General features: G+C 40.4%; 1 protein-coding gene across 3 annotated transcripts in view; it reads left to right on the plus strand.

Annotated features, from left to right (window-relative positions):
* Positions 1-24,916, plus strand: part of helz (helicase with zinc finger) — a 79,233-nt gene extending 54,317 nt beyond the window's left edge. For 2 of the 3 annotated variants that reach the window (XM_030049957.1, XM_030049965.1), the window contains exons 24-33: positions 3,934-4,249; positions 9,576-9,621; positions 12,618-12,805; positions 13,592-13,796; positions 13,988-14,070; positions 14,179-14,692; positions 17,224-17,485; positions 17,883-18,552; positions 20,344-20,635; positions 21,317-24,916. In XM_030049957.1, coding sequence (XP_029905817.1) covers positions 3,934-4,249; positions 9,576-9,621; positions 12,618-12,805; positions 13,592-13,796; positions 13,988-14,070; positions 14,179-14,692; positions 17,224-17,485; positions 17,883-18,552; positions 20,344-20,635; positions 21,317-21,681 — 2,941 coding nt within the window. In that variant the 3' untranslated portion in view covers positions 21,682-24,916. The remainder of the gene's footprint in view (positions 1-3,933; positions 4,250-9,575; positions 9,622-12,617; positions 12,806-13,591; positions 13,797-13,987; positions 14,071-14,178; positions 14,693-17,223; positions 17,486-17,882; positions 18,553-20,343; positions 20,636-21,316) is intronic. The other variant, XM_030049974.1, reaches the window with a different exon arrangement.
* The last annotated feature ends 2,244 nt before the right edge of the window (positions 24,917-27,160 follow it).

A 27,160-nucleotide genomic window follows, 5' to 3' on the forward strand; every position in this document is an offset into this window, starting at 1 on the left:
CACATGCCACATTCATTTGTGATGTGCTTTTAGCAAAACAAGTATGTCAGAGTGCTTCACAAGGACACAGTAAATACACAGTAAATATTCAGTGTAGAGGAACCAAAGAAATCAAACATGACCTCCCAATTCTTAAATTAATTACACTCATAGTCTTGTATGAATCTAAAATTTTCCCAGAAAACATGACAGTTTGATTACATTGTCAATCAGTAAATAACCTGAATTGGAAGCTGAACTCAGTCTAAATAGTGATAATATTAGCACAAGTCTTTGGAGTTAACCGGTGGAATTTTCTAAAGTCATGAATAACCCTTTCTCCACTCCTCTACCCGACCACCCAGAAAGCACCAGTGCTCTCGTTTCTTAAATCTGACCACTTTGTAGCTTGCACATTGACACACAAAATACCTTTTTTGTAGATGTGTTTGTATTATTATTATTATTATTATTATTATTATTATTATTATGAGGTTCTGAGTATTTGTATATCACACAAGTATGTTTTTTCTCTAGCTCTGCCCGATCTCACACATATTGACAAGAGGTTGTTTTGTTTTCCCCAAAGCAGACCTGTCAGACATCCTATCCCCCCATCCCTGTCTGCCCACAGCCACAGACTCCACCAGCTCAGAATGATAATTAGATCAGGATTTCCAAACACACACTGAAAACAAATTACACTCGGTATCCACTTCATTAGGTACAGCTTCCCATACGCACAAATGACTCTCTTCTTTAAGATCAGGTGTGATGTGCAGACAGGATAGAAAATTTGGCAAAAAATGATTTTTTTTTTTTTTTAAAGGTGGTATAAGTGACTTTGATTTTCATTTGTGCCAGAGATGCACATTCCAGTATTTGAGAAGTAGCCATGCTTTGCTGGTGTAAGAGAGTGCCTAATATAGAAAAAAAATGAAGAAAATTTTTCAGAAAAAACTTGTGGCTATGTGAAAACCATTTCTTGATCAGAGAGGAGAGTCAAAGGAAAAGGGCAGGACTCACTCAAGCTAACAGCCAGGCCACAGCTTTACAAAAAACAGTACATCAAAGTAAGGAAAGTTGGAACTCAGGATTTCCAACTGCTTAGTAGGAATGATCAAATGGAACAGCCTTTCAGTCAAAGTTAGTCACAAAGTAGGTGAAGTCTTCTCAACCCTCAATTCATGAGTGGACATCATAGCAGCATGGCTGCCCACACTGTCAGCAGCAGATATAATATAATGATGTTCAGCATGGTCTGCTTTTAATCAGACCATAGTGATTTATTTTCAGTATTGTAGGTCGCTCTTAGGTCAATCAGCATACTAACACAGTACATGTTTTCCCACTTTGTATCACAAATGCACATATTTTGGTAATAGGGAAATGGTGCATTTCCAACTTCCAACCTCCTGCATAATAACTGAATGCATCAATTAAAGCACGCAAGTCATCAAACTGCAGAACTGACGGGCACTAGCAGCAGAAGACTGTGCTTGATCATTTTTGCCAGCTTAGAACAAGAAGGTTTTTTTTTTTCTTATGGGACCAACATTATTGTGTCTTGCTCTTCCCTTTTTTAAATGAATACGTGCAGGTTAATGCACAGTGTAACAAAGCAAGATGACTCCAGGAATGTGACAGTGACTCAAACCAGTAGAGTCCTTGGATGCCATCAATTCAGCATGGACCAAGATCCCTTTGGAACATTTTGTACCTAATAAAGTGGCTTCAGATTGTACATACAATCATATTCTCTTATACAAGGACATAAAGTCAGTGCATACGTGCATCAGGACACAAACATGCACTTACTTTACACTTAAAGTAATGAGCATAGTCTCTCTCTTCTCCTCACACAAACACACACACACACACACTGACTTGAACAGGCGCACATGCACTCAGTTATTTGAATAAGCCCGCAAGGCAAAAGATATTCAGAGATGTCATCCTCTCAGTGCCGCTAAGGCAGAACATGCTAATGTTTCATTCATTTACTGTACAGTCATTTCTGTTAGAGCGGAATTTGAGATCCACTTATCTTATTATGTGAGTAAACACACACACTCGCACGCACACACATACACACACAGATGTCAAAATTAAGCTATTAAAAGCATGCCTGCACAACTGAATGAATTTTCTTCTCAACTGAAAAAGCATATCAGTTAATCCCTCTGGAGTGCTGCAGTGCACAGTACCTCAATAGAGCTTGAAATGTACTATGATTTATTAATGGGATGCTACATGATTTTAAAGCACGTCTGTCTTATCTGTAGCTTCTGCTAATTCAAAGGTCTTTTGCGCTGCCACAACACTTAATGAATTTGAATAGTTATAGATACAGAGACCTGTTGCTGGTGTTTTCTTAAGGCACCGAGGCACAATTGCAACAGCATTTTGTTGACATTTGTGTTTTATTCGTGGAGATCGAGTGGAAAGATGTTAACTGATATGTTGAACTAAATGTGAGCGCAGCAAAAACTGACAATACCACCAGCAATTTTTTATTTGCTGCTCTTACTCGCACAGTTTTAGATTACAACCTAACTTTTTCGCATAGACAAAGAAAGTTCAAGAAAAAATAGTTAAGCCATATTCCTGTGCCAGACTGGCCATTTAAAGAGACTTTTTTATATTTTACAAATATGTCCATGAGGATGAGATGTGGCCATTGTATTTGTAGTTCTCAGGTCAGCGAGGAGGGATCAGACCAGCTCTTTTCAGACAGTAACAAATGTCCTGACTTATTCATGTAGCTATTTATCTCATAGAAGAGTTTGTGTGCTACAACTAGCTCTGTCTGGTCAGCTAGCTAGCTTGCAGCTGTTTGGCATAACAGCAGTACAACCTGGGTTTCCATTTCTCTTCTTGTGCCCTGATTCACTTAGGCTGAACTGCTAATCAGAAAGCTTTCTCTGTAATGACCATGGCCCCCGATTCAAAGAAAAAAATCATCTGCTCAATGCTGACAAGGGTCGATACAGGCCAAAAGTGTGAGACAAACTCCAGGTGATCGTCGGTCACAGACGGGCCAATAAGATCCAACAGCGATTAGTGTGCCAGGGGCTTTAAACGACTTCATCCATTCACTCTGATGCAGTTGCAGCCTCATGTTGTGCATTTGAACACAAAACTGACTTTGTTGAGCCAAGGCAAGTTTTGATATTACTGGCTGTAATTATCAGGTGTAATTCCACTCTTGAGAAGATATTTTTGGTTTTTTTTTTTTTTTTTTAGATATTTTTCAGCAAATATAACTTTGACTTCCTTAGCACGCGTACAAACAAAGACATTGATAAAGTAAACAAGGCTTTTTTTCTGTAATCCATACCATTTTTAACAGTTGAGTATTTATTTGTAAAACATGGTGTGAGTTTTGTGTTGCTTAGCAACAAAAATGGTAGTGATCCGACAAATTTATTATTGCTTAAGGCTGTGCAAAGGGGTTTAAAACTCCAATAATGCTGTCTAAATTCTGTCTGAAAATGGCTTATGTTGAAGACTTGCAATGACTGTCAAAAGTTTTCCTTCCTCCCGCTGCCCCTGTCTGGAGACACAACTCCCATGCATTTCTACTGGGAAATTACTGTTGTTCTGCTTTCCTTTTTGTTGCTGGTGACATCCCTATTTGTCTGCAAGCTTTTATTTTCTCTCGCTTTCTAGGCCTTATGTTCTTGGCATAGTACTTCCCCCATTTCTCTTCTTTTCATCCCCCCTCTCCTCTTTACACCTTCTCTTAACATGCTTTTTGCAAGTTTGTCTTAAAAAAAAGACACTATATCTTTTACATCCAGCCCCCAGGGAGCAATTTGTTACACTGTCAGAAGGAAAAATTTAACAAGAGGACACATGAAACACTTAATCCAAACAAAGACATATAAAGGAGGAATAAAAATATAAGATGTCTCCATCTGTCGTCCCCCTTACCCCCTTTCCCCTTTCCAGAAAGTTCTGGGAGCACTTCATCTCCATCTGCCACGACAACTCCAGCCTGCATGGCATCACCTTTGAGCAGATCAAGGCCCAGCTGGAGGCCCTGGAGCTCAAGAAGACCTATGTCCTCAATCCGCTGGCCCCAGAGTTCATCCCCCGTGCCCTTAGGCCCCTGCTAGTGCCCCACCCCACCCACCCTGCGCACCCTGCCGCGCAGACCCTCCACCCCCACCATCATCAGCATCCTCAGCATCCACAGGCTGCCTCCAGCAAGCAGGGGCCACAGCAGCAGCAGCAGCAGCAACAGCAGCAGCAGTCGCCCCCCAAGGTAAGGAGTTTCTGAGGAGGGAGGAATGGAGGGACTGAGGGACAAGGAGACGTTGCTTGGGTTGGACGTAGGAAGAGAGGATTTTGGAAGCTTAGATATCATAGGTTGTTGGTCAAGCTGAATATGTTGCATAACAACTTATGGGTTTGTGCAAGTAGTAAACAAATTATCATGAATAAATTGATTGCATCCTGTTGTCAGAGAAATAAATAATGGTCCACAGCCACAGGAAGAAAGCGCCACCTTTGCAAGAGCCTCAATTTAATTTTCACCACAGGAAATTACTTTATGCTCATTTATTTTAGTATCAGAGATAAAATAAAACGATTAAGTGAGCGGTGTTGCATGTTGTTGGGTGGATGTGTTATTTGATTGTTTAGCTCGGGTTGAAATGTCTCTGTGTGTGTATCTGTCCTTCCTGCCTGCCCTGAGGTAAAGGTTAACGAAATCACCACAGCTGCCAACCTGCTGCCATCACCCGCTGGGCCTAATGAGCCGGAGCTCCGCAGCAGCACCACTCGACTTGACACATGCACGCGCATGCACGCACGCAGGCACACACACACACACACACACATATACACATATACACTCCCTTTTTCTCACCAATAATGCTATGTAGCTCACAACCGCTCCACATACACACACACACACACGCGCACACGCTGGTACCAGTATGCAGTATATGTACCATATTGTTTTCTGCAACATTTACAGCATGTTACAAAGTGAAAGGTCAGCAAACAGGCCATTCTGAGCTTCTCTGTGCATCTTAACTCACTCATTGGCATACAGCCAACACAATGCAAACCACTTCCCTTTAGTAAGTAGACCTGTACAAGCTGGACCTGTTCGGATATTCAATAAAATGCTTTAATATAGCTTTCGATAAAATCTGTGATGGTGAGATTGAGAGTAGCAGGTTGTTGCTTACAAATCAGCTCTGTCAGATTTTAAATACAGACCTTTTTATGTCCACAGTAAATTAGTGGTCTGTTGTACCTTACCATCTGCTTTTAGGAAGAGTACTTTTTTTCTCGAGTGTCTCACAGAACTGATACTTAAGATTTTGTAGTGTTTCAGAGTTTAATTTCATAACTGCCAACTATAACTACCAAGTATTAACAATCTGTAACTATCAGCTTGCATAAAATTTGCAGACATAAAATTTGCTGTTACTTGTTTGGCATGAATTTTGCAAAAACGTTGTACTCCACTTGGCTTTAGTTTATAATATGCTGTTCTCTGAGACAGATGGTGTTTTGCTGCATGTGTGCAAGAGTATGAAAGTTGTACAATGGGAGAGTACTTAGGACCCACAGGACTTGTGATTTTAGGGCCTGTTCTCAAAGTAATAGTAACGGCTTTTTGAAAACTAAATTATGGCTTACTGATACAATAATCATATTTTAAACAATAATTTTTCTTGTGGTCATCTTTTCTGCCTGTGGTATTCATTTAAGAAACAAAGCGTGCACTTTGTCTTATGTCAGCACACCAGCCAGAATTTTAGTGTTAATTCAAAGTTGTCTGCAACTCATATCTCAGCAAATATCATAGTTGTTGTCCCTCTCAATTAATGTAATATTGTTCTCTTTTTGATCTCTCCAAATATCTAACTTGTCACTGTTGATTTACCACCATAACTCAAAGCACACTCGCATTGTGCTGGAGTTTGCATTTTAGCACTAAACCAGCCCCATAAGCTACAGTTGACACTCAAAGTTGGTGCTGAGTTTCACACAGAAATCCTGAAACCCTCCTGTTTTCCCCCTGTTATTCCCTTTGTGAGTTTCACAACATGGTTGGGAAAAAGCTATATCACATGTAAAACAAGCCTCTTGTAGGTTAGTCAGACATTAAAATATGTTTGTTTTTTTTGTTTTTTTTGTGTGTAGGAAGTGCTTTTAGCTCTCAGCAGACTTCTACTTTTGTGTGGGCAAATTCATTGCGCAAGACATTACTCGGCAATATCATGTGGGTCTTAGAGACTCAGCTCATATTTTTTAAAGGAATATTTTGCACCAGCTAGCTTATGGTACAAACAGAGTTAGATTAAGGAAACTAGTTTCAGTCTTCCAGGCTTGTCTGGCATTGCTTAGTATGCAGACAGACCCCCAGCAAAGAAATCCACGCCCCAAAATGGCCACCAAAAGAAGAATTTCTGCCACATAACCTTAATCCCAGGGACTTGCTTTCTATATTCCAGCTAACTAGTCCCAGTTGTTGTTGTTGTGTCAATTCTTATGGTGGCATATACAACAGAAACAACTTTTTACCAGTTGAGCAAGAGCATTTTCATAGCTCTCCTCTGGATTATGCTACAGTGTATTTTGGCTGCTCCTCAGCTCAAGCTGGTGGACATGCCGCCCTGCCAACGCAACCATATTCTAGGGACAAATAAACATCGGCTGTGCTGTGTGCAGCAGGGAAAGAAAGCTGGTCTGGCATTTTCAGGTGTGATGCTGTTTGTTTTGCTCTCATGCGTTGGATGACATCTAGTATTGGATTTTGAATTTTTGTGTGACCCATTTCCCTTTCCTATCTGCATTTTTGCAGGCATGTTAAGCATGCATACATGTCAAATACATGTCCAACATTGACAGTATACAGTAGCCTGCCTCACGACTTGAATCAAATGTTCATTCATATTTTATTTTAAGTCACGCAAGGTTGTCTTGTAGAGAACACATTTGTCTGTCACTGCACTTAGTCAATCCTTCAATATATTAATGAATGCCTTTTATATTGAAGCCTATACTTTTAAGTGCATAGTGTTCATTCCCACCTCATGCTGCACTCCCACTTTTCCAGCTTTATCTCACAAAGTTTATTTTGCAATGCTAAGTCAACAAATTGCTTCAGCTTTTATTCTGAAAAACATTTATGTTGGTATACATATGAATATACCTCCATGTATGTAGGCATACTTGAATGCTTGACATTTGTACTAAAGACTGATTGATATCCTTTAAAACAGCCAAGCAGTAACCCCATAACTAGACTGAAAAATCCATCCAATTTGTGGACACCTAAGTTGAAATAAATTGAATTTGAATTGACCGGTTGTTTTGGTTCCTGGTAATGTAAATAGGAGTATTCTTTCTTCACCTTAAAAGTAGTTTATATTGGCATTAAATAGCATATTAACACATTGGCTGCAACATTACCAACCAAACATCCAGTATCGCTGGAAGAACAAAAGAACAATATGCATCTTTAAGTGGAGGAGAGGAATCAAACTTGAATCTCATTTGTTTCCATTTCCCATCTGAACATCATTACTGTCAAGTACTATCAGTTAATGCCACATCCAACTGGGAGACAGTGTTCTGCGAGTTAAATCACTGAAAAAGCCTAAAGTAGATTGTTGTGTATGTGGGCCTGTACCAATAAATAATACAGCAAGCAGGGACCCACCTAAACTCACAGGTGTTTGAGATCGCTCATGCTTCTTACCATGTAACAATCAGCATCAATGTCTGTGATGCCATCTGAAAATAGAAACCTGGTGAGCCCAGTGTTGTGTTTTTGTGTGTCTGCCAGTGTGCATGCTTGTGTGTATGTGTGCTTGCATGCATGGATGTGTGTCAGTGCTGATGTTGGCGTGTGTGTCTGTGTTTGTTAAGTTTGCGTGGATATTGCTGGGGTTGTGATGTGAAGCCCCCTGGAGAAAACAGATTTCATCTGATGGGAAGAGATCAGAGGGAGAGTCTAGATGCCATTTTCTAAGCCACATTTATTTTTTCATCAGCTCATGCATGTGTAACGGAGTAGAAAAGCTTGGTTAATCTCAATCCTTTGGTATATAGACTGTCTTTCAGCTAATTCTCAAGCTTATTTTCTATCAATCATGCTTGCAGGCACTGATATGGTTTGTTTGTAATTGGGATTAAAGCGAACCTGATGACTTCAGTTCTTACGATTCCTCACTAGTGTGTCTGTGTGCCTGTGGGACTGTGTATGCTTATAAAAGTAGTACTAGTATTAGAAGCCTTTTTGGTTTTGCTACTATATATGGCATACTTTGATGTGATTCACCTTATTCACCTTGCCGCCATATTTGGTTAACTGACGTCATGAGGGGGATTAGGTGCAGAAGTAACACAGACTCCGATGGTAAAACTCTGCTATAAAAATACTATTTCAAGACTAGGAGTAATCAGTCACAGCTGGAAATCAGTAGCTACAATAAAACATTTCCCATGGCTGAGTTATGTTTTTTTTTTTTTTTTTTTAGTGTTTTATTGCTTTAGAATGAATGAAAGTCAATCAACAGAGTAGCCATTCACCTCAGTATTGTTTGTTAAACTGTGCACACGAAGCATTCAAGGTAGCTACTTTCAACTCCCCAAATACTGTTCAAGGCTCGCCCTCATTACTTGCAGTTTGCATTGTTTTGACATTAGTTAGTTTTGTTAGATGCTCTAAGGAACTGAGTGCAGCTCTCCGCAATGTGCATCGTGACATTCGCACTTCGTGAAGCGGCGTGACACTATATTGTTAGCCCCCTACTAAAGATATAAAAAAGAAAACAGGAAAGATTACAAACTAGCACCCTGTTTACCAAGAGTTAGCATAAGAACCTGTTTCATGATAAAAGCTCGGAAAAATCATGGTAATTAAAAGCTCAATTTAGAATATTCAGCATCATTCTCGCACCCTTGAAGTGCATTTGCAGTACTGAATGACCTACATAGGGTTTGCTGTCCTTTTGATTTCATTGAATTGGCAATGCTCTTTCATCCAAGTGAATGCAAGTTGTCCTTTTCATGTTATTTGAAACACATGATTTTTGGAGTGACCTATAATTTCAGTAAAAACGTTCTTTTGAACATGTGACAGATTTAGTTTTTGGCCCTGGTATCGGTGAGATTCCTTTGACTTTACTGTGGAAACAGCTGTTAAACTGAGTGACACTGTTTCTGAAGTCCTTTTAGGTAGCTAGATTAATATGCACATTCTTGTTGCTTTTTCTGCATCTGAATTTGACCTGAACTGATGTAGCTGCCCCTCTGGTACAATCCATGAGTTTTACTCAAGCTTATTCTTAGAAAACCGGGAGATGTCCGCATCATAATGTAATACTGTAGATCCATTTAGCTGTGCTCTGCTGGCCAGCGTAATTCCACGTTTCCCCCAGCGCTGCAGAAGTGTTGCTCCTTTAGCTGTTGTGACAGCTGTGGAAACTGTGACTGCTGTATGCCTAGTTCCCATAAGCCCTGCGCTCGGATATGAGCTGCCCTCCTCCCCCACTTGCTCTCAGCCCCCCTTTCTTGCTTTGTGGCTTTTTTTAAATGATTCTTTCTTGTGTTTTGTCTTCCAGGGGAAACATGCAAACCACACAGAGCACTTTCCACCTGAAGGATTCGGTGAGTGTGCCCTGTTGCCACCTTTCACTTCTGCTGGTCATCTGAATGTAAAGGTTAAGCATTACAGCTGGCTCATGTAGGTTTGAAGCGAATGTTCCTTTGCTTGAATGTCAGTGAACACGGTAAAGGAAAAGTGCTGAGAAATTCCATCCAACCATCTGATACCCATATAGTTTGCCTAGGCGCCATGTAAGACAGTTAAATTGAACTTCATGACAATTCCCCTTCAAGTGAGCACATTTTGTTTTTGAGACTTATCCCCAGTAGGTACATTAAACAGAATCCATTTTCAGCCAAGGATCTCAAATGTTTCTGCAACTAAGCTTGTACTGTAACAATATTATAAAACACTGCTAGTAAAGTCTTAAATGCTTTCTGAATATGCTAGATCGTACTTGTTTGGGTGTTAGGAATGTAGTGTATTTTGTTGTTAGTTTAAAAGCCCCCTTCATCAGCAATACTCCTAGGACCCAAGTGGACTAGGACTTAAAAGTGGCTAGCTGTAGGTCACCCATATGTACAGACAGATGTACAGGATTGTAAATAAGAGGGAAATCTTAGTGTGGTGCAAGACATCCAATCCAATCCGTGAGAGATAGTGAAGAAGAGTGCTCGAAAGAAGGTTGATCAACATCAAAACAATGCAGGCACTTTTACAAGAAGAAGGCACTGACATGTATCAAGAATCTTTTCCACATACCATTGTTATCCTTAAGATAATTATTTTCAGAATGTGTAGCACAGCAACAAGGCAAGCTTTTCCATCGCTCCTTCTTTTCCCCAACTACCCACACACACACACACACACACACACAGATGTAGCCTCTACAGCTTCATGAGCCGCTGTAATGTAGTGGCCCAGATGGATACATGAAGGCCCGGGGCTATCAGAGCTATCGCAGTGATTGAGCCTTGAACAACAAGGCAGGAATTGTTAATATGATGTATAGTGGGGGAAGACAGTCAGGTTCAGCCGCTTACCCTCGCAGATGGAGGCTAACAAATGAGCTGCACTCATACTTGTTCAGCCAGCTGCTCATTGCATCATTTCACTGGTTAGACAGACCAACAGGGTCAGTTTGTTATTGGTGACACACTGCTCAGTGGAGCATTTGGATCCTCTCTGGGAGCTATGACCACTCCACTAGGACTTTGTGTCCCGAAGATAAACAAGACGTTTTTAGACTGTTCTCATCAATGATTGTACATTGTACCTTTTTCATGCATGTTAGGCATGCACATTATAGGTTTTCTTTTCAGTTTGCTATCTCGCAATAACAGCAACTATGGCTTGGCAATGTATCAATATTATATCAATATTGTAATATGAGACTTAATATTGTGGTTTGGATATGAGAATATTGTGACACTGTGGCATAAGTGTTGTCTCCTGGTTTTGAGGGCTACATTCCAGGATGTAGTTTTCCGAACTTATTACATACTCTAATATCAAATTCAAAGTTATCAGTCAAAGATATTTGATTTTATCCGTATCGCCAGCCCTAACAGCAGTCATCAAACTCCTTATGTAGCGTGCTTTACCAAATATCTCTATCCACCCAAAAAACAGTGGCGAGAGTCGGGCTCATAAGCAGGCCCATAAATTACCAAGCAAACGAAGAATTGAAAGGGGTTGCGTGTACAAATTCAAAATATTTATTCTGCTAATGGGCACAAATCAGCTGCATAAAAAGCAAAGAACACAAAAGGCAACTGCGCTACACACGTTTTGAGCAATCCATCTTCCTCAGGCAAGCGTCGGTTAGAACGATATAAATATGAAAACAACAGTAATATCACCTGTCAAATATGGCATGAAATAAATTTGTCAGAATAAATATTTTGAATTTGCATATAAAGCGGCTTTCATTTTATCTTTTTCTTGGTTAGCAAATATCCTGACATTGCTTAGCTGCTTAATGTATTCAACCAATCACAAGTGGAGCTGGGGTTGCCACATGTAAACAGAGCCCCCTGGAAAGACTCGATGTGTTACTTTGTGTCAACTGCAAATAATGTTTGACTATATCCTGTGGGCAGGCACACCAGCGCCTCTGACTTATCTAATAAATGTCACAAGCACAATTTCTGATATGGCTTAAGATTTTTCATAATGTGGAGACATCAGCATGCCAAGTAAGATCCACAACATGTTACCACAGCTACACCTCCCATAGGGCCTGATATGTACACATTGGGTACCTATCAGGCTCTCCCAAGAAATTCTTCCTTGCTTGCTTCAAGATGATATAAAAGAGGATGTCAAGTAGTGAGGAAAGACAATTTAAAAAAACAAAATGTCAGAGAAAAGTTTTCAGAAAGGTGTTTTGTATACTGATCTGCTTATAAAGGATCATACTTTGTATGCAAAATGAGATTCATTGAGAAGTGCTTGTGTTGGTACTCTCTAGCCTGTCCAGTTTAGTCATAACTCATAACAGTGTTCTGATCCTGACAATATTCTATACATGACCATACTTCTCTTATTTTAATCTCCCCCATGTGTCTGTGAATCTGCATAATTTTTTCACACCCGCTCTCCAGTCTAGCCTCATTATTCTTTAAAACGAATATGATTATGCATGTATGTCTGAGGTTCTCAGCTGGTGTGCTTAAGTATGAGCTCAACTGAGTTTCAATGTTTTGGTAAAAAGTGCTAAAAAATAATTGCCATTTAAAAATACAGCATTGTAAATCAATATCATAAAAAAAATAAAATAAGCCAGAAACAACCCAGATCTTTCCCCCCCTGCCCTTCTCAAGATTAACACAGATCAACCATTAGCTCTTTATATTTTGACACCCTTTCTTATAGAATCATACCTGGCATTATCTGACATTTTCCAAGCCAGGAATAATTAGGCATGCACTTGGCTTGGTTCTTGCCTACCGTATGTGTCACCTCATTATAAAGAGTGGGAGCCACTGCACTGTACCACATGCAGCCTAACCACAGTGTGTCGCCTGTCTTAACTCGACTCCTTCTCTCACTACAGTCCAACCCAACCCAACAGTGCTGATGGGTAATCCCATTCGGGCGTTCACGCCACCCCTGGGCGGCACACCGGCTGGAATGGGCAAGTCACCCAGTCCCGTTCAGAGGATAGATCCACATACAGGAGCCAGCATCCTGTATGTTCCAGCTGTCTATGGGGGCAATATGGTCATGTCCATGCCCCTGCCTGTAAGTATATAGTACTTTCTAAGCATGACAGTACCACTATTAGAGTATGTTTAAAGGACTGTTATGTAAAATACATCTGCATATTATTGTCAAAAATCATATTTATTTCACATTGCTATGTATACCAATATTTCCCTTGTAAGTGCTCACATTTGGGCAGCCAGCTCAGTTAAATTAATAGTCACCTATGTAAACTTTGCTTTAGGTTAATTTCAGATTCTGTGATGCATCAGTCTGGTTGTTCCCAGCAGCATAGTTTTCAAACAGTTAAGATTTAATGATGCTCAGTGTTGAAACCATGTTGGTGAACTTGAGTGACCATAACTTATTTTACCTGATGCAGCACATCTGCTCTCCATGGAGTCACAGTGTGTCTGTGCCTACACACACTGACTCGAGAGACAGTTTGCAATGTAACGTCGTTTATCAGATCAGGGCGTGTTATGGGTAATGCTGCAGTACAGTGAGCTTGGATTACAGAGACATTGAGAGTGGTGTCTGAAAAATATAATCTGGGTGAACAAAAGCTTATGTTCGCCAACCAGTGTATAAGACTGGTAGCCACATACAAAATAGCATAACTTCCCACAATAGTCCTTTCTTTTTTCTCACTAATGGTTTGGCCTAAGGGAAACATTACATTCAGTAACATTTTTCTGAATCATTTTACCCAAAAGCAGTGCATAAACAAATGAGCTGGCCTTTAACATGTTGCTTACCTTATCTGTAGTTTTGGTCAACAATACTCAGTGTCATTTGATGGATATTTTTTTCCCCTCCTCCTAGTTGCCTTGGCCAGGTTACCAGAACCGCTTTGCCATGGACCCTCGCATCATGAGCCACCAGGCAGCCATGGCCTACAACTTCAATCTGTTGCAGGCCCAGAACCGAGGCTCCCCTATCCCCTACAGCGGGGTGGCTCACCCCTCCCCTCTAGGAATGGGCCAGCCCAGCCCTGACAAGGAGATACAGGCAGATCCCATCAGAAATGGTGTGCCAAATTATTTAATTGCTAAGTGAAAGTTAAAGCATGCATCAATATTTAGTAGCCACAAAGAAATCTGTCAGTGGCATACATGTAGAATAAGATTGCAAAAAGTCTTAATATGTTCTGTAAAAATGTATGAAGTAAATTGCTGTTTTTTTTTTTTTTTTTTTTTGTTTTTTTTAATTTCCTGCCAGGTAAATTAGAAGGATGTTCAAAGTCAGAACAGAGCCGTCTTCAGACACCAGAGAGGAAACCCTCGGACATGAAGGACAAACAGGCAAGTTGTTGACATTGTTTGTCTTTTTGATTAAGTCATAGTAGTTGAGTTTGCCATCAGTAACAGCCTTGCTTATGGTTTTTGGCTTGGTCTTTTTCTTTTGTTCAGGGAGATTTAGACACAGGCCAAAGTCGAGGTCTAGACTCTCAGACAGATGGGCTGGGGGGATTCCCCAACACGCTACTCCACCGAAAAGACCCCTCAGCAGGCCAAAGACCCCTCAACTACCACCTGGCACCCCCCAACCCAGCTTTCCCCCCACACCCTGCCAGTGGAAGAGCCTTCCCCCCTCAGTATCCAGTCTCCAGGGTTCCTTATCGGGTCAATCAGCCCCAACACCCAGGAATGGCTCAACAAAGTCAACAGCAGCAGCAGCAGCTTAGTCCTGCCTACAGTGGTGGTAGCCACAACCCTTCCTTCTTCAGTGGGCCCATACCCCCCCACAGGGGTGTCCAGTCCCCCACATTGGATGGGCCAGAGTCTGGCGGGACAGAGGAGATAAGTACTTCCATGAGGACTCCAATGGGCCACCAGGGAGGCCACCATCCAGGACTATCACAGCCCAACAGGGTGAACAGCTTTGGGGAGGAGGGACAAGATGGAGGCATGGGAGATGGCCTGGGTGAGTGGAACACTAGCTTTTTTTCTCTTCTTTTCTGAATTGTGCAGAAGCAGATTGTCCAAAGATCTATTATAAATCTAAAATTAACTTAAAAGCTGCTCCAGGCAATTTTACAAGTTGGCAGACCCAAATACAGTAAGAGTTACAGTAACTGATTGAAATTTAAGGAGTTCAGTACCCAGACATCATGCAAGATGACATCAGCAATCTGCATACAGTTCACTCATGTTTTCCAGCCTTGCCAATCTATAATACTTTGTATGAAAGGTTTAGACAAAATATCTTATGGAAGTCCAGCTTTCTCTGGACAGAGAGCTCCCTGCTGTGTAAGAGGTCATTTGTGTTTCGTTCTACAGGTTCAATTTAGGTTCAAGAGTCAGGGAATTTTTTTTTTTTTTTTTTTTTTTTTTTTTGGAGTGATCATGTTTTAATTTCATAATAAATTATTACAAGACTTTAGATTTTTGGAAATTTGGAAGACTATTTTGTTGAATGTCCTGTTTTAGTAGGCCCTTTGTTGTTTTGGAGGATAATCAGTGGCTGTCTTCACCCACTCTTGAAAGTTTGTGCAACTATCACTTTTATGTTTGCCCAATAACACCATAAGAGTGAATGGTCCATGGGAATAAAGTAAGTGTTGTTTATTTCAGTTAAAGCAGTATCTTGTCTGTGAGAATCATGTTGCATTGCTGTTTTGAGAATTTTAACCATAAATGGATTGAATGGAAGTTGGAAGACCCAACTTAGTCATAGCAATCAAAACTTTGGTATCATTGGTACTTTTCTGTTACTCCTTTTAAAGAGTCCCATATTTTTCAGTTTCAGTTTCAGATATGCAGTGGCACAGTATAACAACCATGTCCTTCATGATTTTTTTTGCAAATAAACATCAGTCAATTCAGTTACACTGAATGAATATAAAGAATCATTCCTCACAGGCAGAACCGTCAAAATACTGCATACAGATTAGCCTAATTCAAATGAACCTGCTGTGTGGAGGCTTTCCAGTTCAAATGCTGTAAACTGGCTTCTTATAAAGGATTTCCATAATGGTTTAGAGAAAAGAGCCAATCAAAACCAAGCCCAGCCGCGGTGCATTTACCAGAGTTAATCTGAAGTAGTTTGTAAAAGAAGTTGGTTTTTTGAAAATGAAATAACTTATAAGTGGCCCTCTTGGAGTTTAATTTGTCTCATTAAATGTCCTCATTAAACATCTTTGAGCATATATGAATATAAATTGAGGAAAATTGGATTCTTATAATACGAGACCTTCAGTAAACTTTAATAATAAACTAGCTTAGGTAATTATACTGTGGGTTGCGTGATCATTGGAGAAACTGAGAAATGTGAATGTGAGATGATGCCCCAGGTAACAAATTTAGATTACTAAGATACTTTTTTAACATTTTTGACAGGAAAATGCAGTGACATGAAGGTGATTAATTTGAAGCCATTAAATGCCTGACTAAAGTTTTCTGTTGTCTTTGCTTGCTCATTATAGTTATTCAGGTTTTCTACACACTCAACTCATGTCCTTAAGGAGTCAAATTAACAAGATGTTATGGTTTGCCTTACAGCAAACTAAACATTGCTATGTGATTAACAAATAAAATACAGGCTAAGTAGTTGTGTTCTGCCAGTGTTTTTTTATTATTATTAATATTATCATTTAAAAAGAAAAATAAATAAAAATTACAGAACTATTGACTTTTCATGGGTAATTTCACTAAAGTGTGGTAAAAAATTTTTATCCACTGGGACAAATTATGTTATTGCAACAAGAATAGAAATGTACTGTAGGAAACTTCAGCTGGTGGCAAATGAATTTCATACTTGTACCTTAACTGATGCTAATGACATCATGATAGGCCTGGCTTCAGTAAATGAACATCACACCAAACAGCAGGAACTAGATTCTATTGACATGACCTGTGACAGGTTCACATGACAGGAATCACAGGTAATTTCCCTTTTACAATCACAGAAACAACATTAAGACAAAGCACAATAATAGCCAGAATCAAACAGGTCCATATTATGCATGTTTAGGTCAGAGAATACCAATACTTCTAAATATTTATATTTTGATCCGTAAGGGGTATGTTAATCAAAAATAAGGCATAATTAATAAAATATAGTTATATGGCAACATCAATTGGTCCATTTCAGTTAGGAGCAATATCACAAACAAGCAAATTAACCTTGAAATTGAATGGCTCTTAGCAAAATGTGTATCAAAGTTTTAGATTATTAATTATGAAGTGGGGGCCAACTTAATCTATAACTACCACTATGTCTTGACTGAGACACAAGAAAGTCAGAGGGAGAGAGAAAGAATGACCTGCTGTAAATGAATGAAACGAATTTAACCTGGCCACTATGGTAAGGACTTAGCCATGAGATGTGGTACATGCACTACCAGCTGACCCACCAGGGCACCCCGGACAGATGTCTTTCTTAACTCAAGTAGCCCTTCAAGTCACCAAAACAACTCCATTTGCCTAAAACAAATCCTGTGGTTGCCCTTCCAGATCTTCAGGGTCCCTTGGCTCTGGAGGCTCTAAGCCAGCAGCAGCAGCAGCAGGCAGCCAGGCTGGGCCAGTGGGGGGAAGCAGCAGGGCCTTTCCTCCCGGGAGGTGTAGCTTTCCCGCTACCCCAGCAGCTGGCCCACCTTGCCCAACCTGGCCTGGCTCGCTTCCCCCATCAGCTGCTCCGGGCAGCCAGTTGGGGCCTGAATGCCAGTATGGAGGACGAAGCTGTCCCCCCTGCCTCCACAGGACCACCTTTCACCAGGTTAGACTAAAACTCAGCTTGCTTCAATATTTATTTATTTATTTTTAAGATATGTAAGCAATGTAGGCCTCCCGCTTTTTACTGCATGTGTGATTAACTAGTTTGAGGATCATGTTCTTCTTTTCACCTGTTGGAGGGTATACAGAACAATTATTGAACGCTCAAGCAACAACAACAAAAAAAACGTATTAAGTACCACTGCTGGATAGATTCATCCACCTACTAGGACTACCACTACATGTGTTCTCCTTCTTGGTTCTCCTTTAGGCATTGTTTGCCCTTTTTTCCACCCACCACATGTTTTTATTTGTTATTTTTTGTTTTCCATATCCCTTCTCAAAAACGCCATGTCAAATTCAAATATGTCAAAGAGATCTTTTGTTTTCTAACCCTGAAGGTACCCCGGCCTCTTGCGAGAGATGCCATCACAGGAACAGCCGGAGCATCGGGAGGCAGCAGAGATGCAGCCCCCGCCTCAGTCCCGTCTCCTTCAGTACCGCCAGGTCCAGTCCCAATCACGTTCCCCTGGTGACCCTTCATCCCCTTCAGCGGCCACATCTAATCACACCGGCCCCTTCCCCTCTGGTCCTTACTCCCATGACAGCAGCCGTGATCTCCTCAACGACAGCCTCCTCAACAACCCAGCTCTGCAGCAGCAGCAGCCGCAGCAGCAGCAGCAGCACCCTGGGAACCCCCTCTATAACCCTGGTAGCTACCCACACCAGCCTCCAGCCCACTCTGCCAGCCCCCCTCCCTCCCAGGTTAAGTACCTGCTTCAAGAGGCCCAGTGGTCCCACGGCGGAGCTGCGTCAGTCGGCCCTCCACAGCAGAACCACCTGCTGGGGAACCAGGGCCATGGCTTTCCTTATGGACTGCCCGTAATGCCTCACCCCAGGCAGGAGCAGGTCCACCTGATGCAGCTTCACCATCAGCACCAGCAGCAACAGCAACAACAACAACAACAACAGCAGCAGCAACAACATCAGAGTCAAGGTCCAGGTCAGGATTCCTACCACCCACTGTCCCCTCGAACATCAGCAGCCACAGCCCTTCACAGTGTAGATGAGGTAAGGGTCATTTAATTTCCTGGGTTGTGGGAAACCAATGAAGATCCACAGAGAAAAAAAAAAAAAAAAGTATTTCACTCCTCCTCCTACACTCAGACAATGGCATAATCTAACGCTGGGAAGGAAGAGAGAGTCTCACCTTTCAGTAGCCTTGCACCTGAGAGATACTTGGAGCCAACAAAACCAACATCCCCAAAAACTCAATGTTTTCAAAATCCCTGCTAGGCTTTGTGATGCTTTTTCAGTATAGCCACTCTTCAAATAGAATCAAGAAAATAAAAACACCCAAGACAAATTGGTGTTTCTTTGGTACTGGGAATTGGTTCTCTAGTGCTGTATATCCCAGGAAAGTGAATTTAGTCATTTGAATATTTTGATATTAGCTGTGATACCGAAGGGTTTAAACACTTAATCCAATAATAACATCCCTGATACTGTCTGCTTGACCCTGCAAAAATCTAATCCCTGTAAAGTAACAGTGAAAATAGGATCAGCACTGCATAGCATTTATCAGCGCCCAACATTTGAGCCCAGTTCAGGATAAACTGCTAAACTGACCCCATCACCTGTCGTTATTGTTTGAAAAATTCAGAGTTTTTATATTATTAATATGCCAGTTCATTCTTGTTACCCACCTTGTGAGATAGAATTAGGTCAGTCTCATTCCGCCCTAGTTTGAAAGTCTGCATTTTCTCTGTTTTTATCTTTGTCATCAAGTACAAACTGTCTGCATCTCTGCTTTGATGCTGCCTGATGTCTCTTAAACACAGATGCAAGTTCATGTGTAGAGTGCAGTGTGAAATGTGAACTGTTAGTTGTCTGAACAAACACCTTTTATTTCACCTGCTTTGTGTCTCTTATCACATCCATTGCACAATTAAAAATGCATGAGGGAAAACACTTATTCCTCCGGCTTTGAAATATTGAAATTGAAGCTGTGACTTTCTCACTTTCTCCTTGTCTGATCTGACAGTTGCTGTAAAGGAGAGAAGTTTGGCATCATTGCACAATCTGTTTGACTGTTCAAATTCTCTTTATGCTGTACAGTTACAGCTATTGCAGTGTGATTATCTCAGATGTCCTGCAATGAAGTAGAGAATCCAACATTTTTTTTTTATAAAATCAAAAATGACATTCAAGTATGGATAGTCAGGGTATTAAATCATCACAGATTTTGGTGGTGCAGAATAAACACGAATGTGGAGTTCAAATGCTTTGAGAATGAGAAGATTATGTTTGTGAGAGAATCTAGGATACAGATTAAAATTGTTTTACTTACTTTAAAATGCAGCTCCTTCAGTATAAAATTTGAACAAGACAAATGTTTTATTTAGCTATACTCACTAAACTAACATATGGAGGAAAATTGCTCTGCAAGTTGCATCAGCCACCATCTATTTGCTCATTCATTCATTCATTTAAGCTGATTATAAGTAAATTTCACTTTTTGACAAAATTTCGGGTACTAATACATCTACCACATTTGAGCATTTTAAAAGTTAATCTCAGCACAATAGAAATATGTTTTGATTTTTTCCTTGTGGTATCATCTCTACTTTCCCATGCATTATTGCATTTTTCCCTGTCTTTAATGTTTTCATGTGAGTGGACATCAAGGTGATGTAAAGATGATGCAGTTGTGATTTATTTTGTATGGGTTATCAGCTCCTTTTTGGCTTCAAACCACTTGCATTCTAAAGTCTGCCTGTCTGTTTGTCTTGTTCTCACTCCTTAATTTTGTTGTACATATGTGTATAATGACAATAAAAGTATCTTATCTCTCTCCTTCAGTATGAACCCAGGGGTCCAGGCCGGCCCCTCTATCAGCGTCGTATCTCCTCTACCTACCCAGATGAATCATCCCCTGCCAACGCTCACACTGCCCTGTCCCAGCAGCCCCCGCCCTCAGACCCCCAGGACCATGCCCACCCCCACCTACACACACAGCAACATCAGCACCCACATACGCCCTATGGTTACCCCCCACCCGACCTGTGGCCCAGTAACGGCGGTGGCCCCGGTCCGTTCCAGAACATTCCATGTAACGGAGCCGGCACACTCGCTCAGCACCGGGACCTTCTTGGTACGTATCAGCGAATACAAAGCATTTCCCTTCCTTCAAGTTCACTGAAAAAGGAAAAAAAAGTGTGCTTTTGAAGGTTAGAGAAATGCAGCGATTTCACTCTTTTTTTCATCGTTTGATGCAATTTCTATTCAGTCCCTGTAAGTTTTCCGGACAGAACGTCCAAGAGGAAAATAAAAGATAAACAGGAAAACACTTTGTCTCTGAGATTGGCCTCGCAGTGACTCAGGAGATAGCAGTAGATGCACGCACAAATGATGCGTGCTATTAGTTTTGTTATGAGGTGTGTAGCTGTCCATTTTGATTTGGACAGCTGTCAAGGGCCAGATTAAGCAGATTCAGTTTGGTAGTTGGCAACTTGCTTTGCCAATATGCGGTGGACAGAATGCAGAATGACTTATTGTGATCATTTCATTGCCTGCTATGCTGTCAGATCAGAGAATTGGGGGTGGGGAAAGATGTTTCACTTTGTCCGTAAAATTGTTTTGTTGCTACATGGCAGGGGCTAATGCTTCCAGCTTTATTGACGTTTTAACCTGATTGTCTAGATCTGATACCTGTCTGTGATTTTTTTTTTTTGGGTGGGGCTATTGGCCACCTTTCCTAACTGCTCCATTGTCACATTATTCTGTCCTCTTGTTTCCTGCCACCTCCTGCTTCCTGACACCTCCCCGGTTGCAGCAGCTTCTTCCAAGGCCCTTCGTCAAGCAGAGGAGCATGCGAAGGCCGAGGCAGCGGCAGCCCAGCAGCCACACCCACACTCCCTCAACTCCCTCCAGCACCTCGGACAGTTCCCCCCTCTCATGCCCAATAACAAGCAGCAGCAGCAGCAGCAGGCGCAGGCCTCCACAGAGCCCAGCCAGGGTCCTCCAAATTTGAGCAAACCGCCCACCATGTCGTACGCAAGCGCCCTGCGCGCCCCACCGAAGCCCCGAGCTGTTCGCCCTGAACAGGTCAAAAAGAACAGCGACCCGCTCTCCCTCTTACAAGAGCTGAGTATAGGAAGTTCAAATGGTAGCAATGGGTACTATTCCTACTTCAAATGAGTGTCATCTCCCCAGTATGATCTCTAAATAAGTGATAAAATATATATTTAAAAAAAAAAACAACAAAAAATAGCAAAACTATTACCAAAAAAACACAAAAAACATGGTGCAAAGTGCTTTTACAAATTGTTTCTATTGATAGTTTTGTTTTCTGCATTTTTTGTTTTGTTTTAACTTTTTATTTGTAACAGTCAAATCTTTCTTCTGTTTCACATATCTGTGAAAAAATAAGACATAAGTATATATAATGAATGCATTACTGGTATATATACATACTCATTATGTATATATGAATATATACTTATATTATGTACACTTGTATATGTACGTAATGCTAAAAAAAAAAATGTTGCAAAAAAAATAATAAAAATAAAAAAATAAAAACGCAGGTTTTGGTTGACCACTTAGCTACCTGCATTTTTTTTCCTTATTGAAGCTGGTTATTAAATGAGTATGTTGAAGTTTTCTTCTTTTTTTTTTTTCTTCTTTTTTTTTTCATTTTTTTCCCCTTTCTTGTCATTTTGTCCTCAGTTTAGAGTGGACTTTTTGTCTTGATTTTCATACTACTGTAGTTGTGATAATGGACAAAAGCTATGTGGTCAACTGACACAAACTATATGGAACATTGTATAGAAGTAGATAAATTTTCCTCTAATCTGTACATATAAAGAAAATAAATGACTGAATTGTATGCCACAGACATGTACCTGAATTCCTGTATCATGCTAGCATTTACATTAGAATTGCTTTTCCTTTCGTTTGCTTCTGATCCTTAATCCTTAGACATCCTTACTTGGAAAATCACCTTCAGTGATTCAGTAGTACATGTGATTCTTACTTTATAGTTGACAACACAATCATAAATGCATCTGAGTATAATTACTGAAAAATAACAATACAAATATTGATTGCGTATTAATTTTCCTTCTCACTGATCTGTCGTCGACAAGAATGAATATAGTGTGAAAATTAACATTGAATCAGCACCTATGTGGTCTTTCTTTTTTTTCTTCTTCTTCTTCTTCTTCCCAGACATGGCTCTCTTGAGATGGTGATAGGTTTTATCAACCCAAACTGTAATAAGCGTACCCCAAACTGCTTCCCTTGCTGCTGATATAGTTTATTGTTGCTTTTTTTTTTTTTTTTTTTTTTTTTTTTTTAATTTTTATTATTTTGTTTTTAGTTTCTTAGGCGTTGTGACAGGGTTTATTTTCAACTTGTCAAACGATGTGTGAATGAAATCTTAACCAGTGAAGTTGTTGTTACAGTAACTACTGGGGATGTCGTCTTATTGGAGAGGAATCAAACGCGTCTTGTGTTGTCGAGCGTTGCGAAAGGCTGCGCTGGTCAGAGGGCTCGTGAAAGTGAAGAGAGAGAGAGAGAGAGAGTGTGTGTGTTGAAGTCAGACGGGTGTGTCACGGTCGATGGAGTGAAAATCGAGGTGTGTGATGTGAGGTTCTATGTGTCTTTGTCTTTCGACTGCACATAATCTATGAAAATGAATCAGTGACGTCATGGAAGTTGTTCCTGGCCATTCAAAGAATTCAGTTATTCACTTTTTTTTGTTTGTTTTTTTATTTGGTTCAGCCTGATCTAATCAGTTTGTCAGACTAATGCAACAACAGTAGAGCAATCTCTCTTCTTTTTTTTAATCAGTGCATTCTATGTATACAGTCATGTATATTCATAAATTTCGTTCTCTGGTAATCCATACAGTCAGTTAATGTACAGTTAGCCTCATGTCCATCATTTAAAATTCCCTTTCTGTGTCTTGCAGTCACTTCAGCCACATTTAACCTTTTTCCCAAAGCCTGCAACCCCACGGTGCGACAGACTACAGGCCTTTGAGATGCTTCTGATTAGTCGAGAAACATAAAGGCTGTGCACCCGCGTGTACATCCATTTAATTTATAAAAATAAGCAGCTAGAATACTGAAACCCTGAGGATTTAAGATGATCAGTCCCGCACCAGTAAACCATCAAACGATGCTGAAAAAATTAATTCACCTGTGTTTTACCTTTTTGAAAAAAAGAAAAAGAAAAAAAAAATACCGGAAACATCCAGTGCTTTGTCCTGCTATATGTAATCACAGAAATGTTAACAGTGTTGCCCCATCTGCGAACACAAATTAACTCTAGCAATAGTCTAATTGGTATAATAGTAATAAAAACATAACACAGTTGGTCATCGTTATTCGCTTCCTCAGAAAGCTGATATCCCACCGCGCATAACTTCACTCTTAGGTGTATTCTGAACAATCAGCAGAGAGTTACACAAAGCTACGAATTTTTTTTTGTTTTGTTTTTGTTTTTTTGTTTTTTTTTTGTTTCAAATTTTGTCATTGTTGTAATTCAAAGGTCCAGATTTAAGAGGTTTGTCTTTTTGACTTAGCGGTGAACAACACATACTTGTAAATATGCATTTTCTAGGTATTTACAAACAAGATTTTGGGAGCGCCTCAATTTTGTAGAAGCTGTTCCAAGAAGAGGTATGCCCTTTTTAATTATGCAAATTCACACAAAAAAAAAATCAAAAAAACAAAAAAATCTAGAAATGGACAACAATGACCCAGTTGGTGGTTGCGACACCTTGTCGCGACTTTTTAGATTAATTTTGTAAGATTGCGTCTGACTGATTTCACAATGAGGAGAATTTATGTTGCAGCTGTATATGAAACGACTTATTTTACTGTACAATACATATTTTGAAGTTTATGTTGCTGGATTTCTGTTCTCTCACTGCTTCACGGCTAAAGAATTTATTTTATGTTCACCGGTGCTTTGTGGTTTAACAGTCTTTTTTTCTCTCTCTCTCTTTTTTCTTCTTTTTTTTTTTTTTTTTGTGAGACTGTTTTGTTTTCATGCATGTTGAGATGACCTGGCTGGTTTTTATCCCTGTTTTTATCAAACAGTTTGTATTGATTTGTGGAGGAAAAAAAGAAAAAAAAAAATCAAGGTTTTCTTCACCCTACAGAGTCAAATTTTGGTATATTATTTGATGTGTACAATGACTTGTGACATTATGAACAAAACTATAATATTTTACTAACATGTCAATGAAATATGTAATGGTCATGTAAGTTTTTTTTTTTCTTTTCTTTTTTTTTTTTCCTGGAGTTATTTAGCAGGGCTAAAGCTGAGGTTGCTCCCTAGTGTGTGCCGTGCATATCAAGCTTTGGTTGTGTTAGCGTGGGGGGGAAAAAAAAAAAAAAAAAAAAGTGGATCACATACGAATCCACAAAAAAATAATCGCTGGCAAATTTCTAAATTGTGCAATACTAATTCTTTGCCACTTCTTCAGCTTCTCAGATATTTGTGGGTTATATATTTGAGGCAAGACGGATTGAGCCAAGGATTTTCTTTCTATTTCTTTTTTTTTTTTTTTTTTGATTTTGTTATTAAATTTTTAGGGGATGGGGGTTTTGTTCCTGCTGACTCATTTCTGAGGCCTCCTTTTTGTGCTGAGAGGAACTTTGCCATGAGATTAATAGGCTCTCTGATGAAGGTGAATGAGAATTGCTTTAACCAGCATCGCAGCACCAAATCACATATCAGTATCTCAGTTTGGTTTGTTTTTTAAAATCGATGTTGCCTTTTAAAGAGGAAGAAAGAAAGAGAGAGAAACAAAAAATCCGACCCAGCCAAGTTGTGTGGCACATACAGAGGGAGCAACCGTCTGCCCAGCCAGTAGAGAGCACTGTGTTCAGCCTTTTATAAACGCCACATCTCTTCTCGTTCTCTGTTTTTTCTCTCCTCCGTTTTTTTCCCTTGCTGCAGTGAATCAATGGCACACCTGTTCTCCCCAGTCTCCCAGTCCCATTGGTTCCTCCCTTGTGGGTACAAAATAATAAATAGATCTGTTTCACTCTTCTTCATTTCAATTGGTGGTGGTTATAATAAAGGATTTAGACTGTGTTTCAAAGGTTTATTTTCTTTTTTTTTATTTGTTTCTCTATTAAAGTGTTTTTATTGAAACCCCTGGAGCTTCTTGGTCTTTTATTCCCTACAAAAAGTGCAGCGAACAGATCTCTGGGTCTCAGGCTACCAGCGCTGCCGATGAACGGCTGTTTTTAATGAGATTGTTGTGTCACACAGTCTACGGGGGAGTTTCCAGTGATAGTCCATGCAGGTGCATCTCAAAAAAAATTACAATATCGTGGAAAAGCTCATTATTTTTCCTGTAATTTAATTTAAAAAGTGAAACTTTCATCTACTCTAGATTCATTACACATAAAATGAAATATTTCAAGCCTTAGAGTACGGCTTACAGTTCATGAAAATCAAAAATCCAATATCTCAAAATATTAGAATATTGCATAAGACCAATAAAAAAGGATTTATAATACAGAAATGTCATCATTCTAAAAAAGTATGTTCATTTATGCACTCAGTAGTTGGTTGGGCCTCCTTTGTGAATGAGTACATCAGTTCGGCGTGGCATGGAGGCCATCAGCCTGTAGCTCTGCTGAGCTGTGATGGAAGCCCAGGTTGCTCTGACAGCGGCCTTCAGCTCGTCTGTGTTGTTGGGTCTGGTGTCTCTCATCTTTCTCTTCACAAAACCCCATAGATGCTCTACGGGGTGCAGGTCAGGCAAGCTGGCTGGCCAATCAAGCACAGTAATACCAAGGGCAGCAAACCAGTTGCCAGTCGTTTTGGCACAGTGGGCAGCTGCCAAGTCCTGCTGGAAAATGAAATCAGCATCTCCATGAGGCCTGCCAGCAGACGGGAGCATGAGGTGCTCTAAAACCTCCTGGAAGAGCGCTGCGCTGACTCTGGTCCAACACCAACAGATGACATGGCACCCTGAATCATCCTTTACTGTGGAAACTTAACACTGGATTCTGCTGAGCATCATGGGTTAGGGGCGTCACAACAAACTCATATATGTTGAGGATGGCTGAGGCGGAACAAACACACACACCAGCAGACTACACATCGAAAGTCCCTCGCCTCGTCTTCGGATTCATCTCGGCCTAACAGGCCCAAGAGTGGTGAGCAAAGTACTGCAACTTTTTTTAATGGCCCCCTGGCTCACAGCTCCACCTGTGCAAAGACAATAACAGATGCTATAGCCTTAATCTGTAAAGATATCCAGCCTTACAGTGTTGTAATTCTTATAAGGTCATAATTTTATTTGGTTAATAAATCAGACTCATTGATTTGCATCGCATCGTGCCTCTGCATCGTTATATTTCATCGAATCGCATCAATTCGCATTGTGTTGAATCAAGTCATTCGGTCGCACTGCATTGCATCTGCAGGGTGAATCGTATCTCATCAGTAGTTGCTGCTTATGAATCTTTAACATATCGGATCGTTGGCAGTGTATCGACCAGACCAGAGATGCACAACCCTGTAACACACACACACACACACAAACACCCCTCTGCCCACACACCTACAGGAGGACATGCTCACACAGGCGCCTCTCTCCTTCCTCCCATCCCTCCCTGTAGTCCATGCAGGCTCTGTCTACAGT

This window comes from Myripristis murdjan, chromosome 1 (genome assembly GCF_902150065.1).
Source record: "Myripristis murdjan chromosome 1, fMyrMur1.1, whole genome shotgun sequence".
Taxonomy (NCBI): domain Eukaryota; kingdom Metazoa; phylum Chordata; class Actinopteri; order Holocentriformes; family Holocentridae; genus Myripristis; species Myripristis murdjan.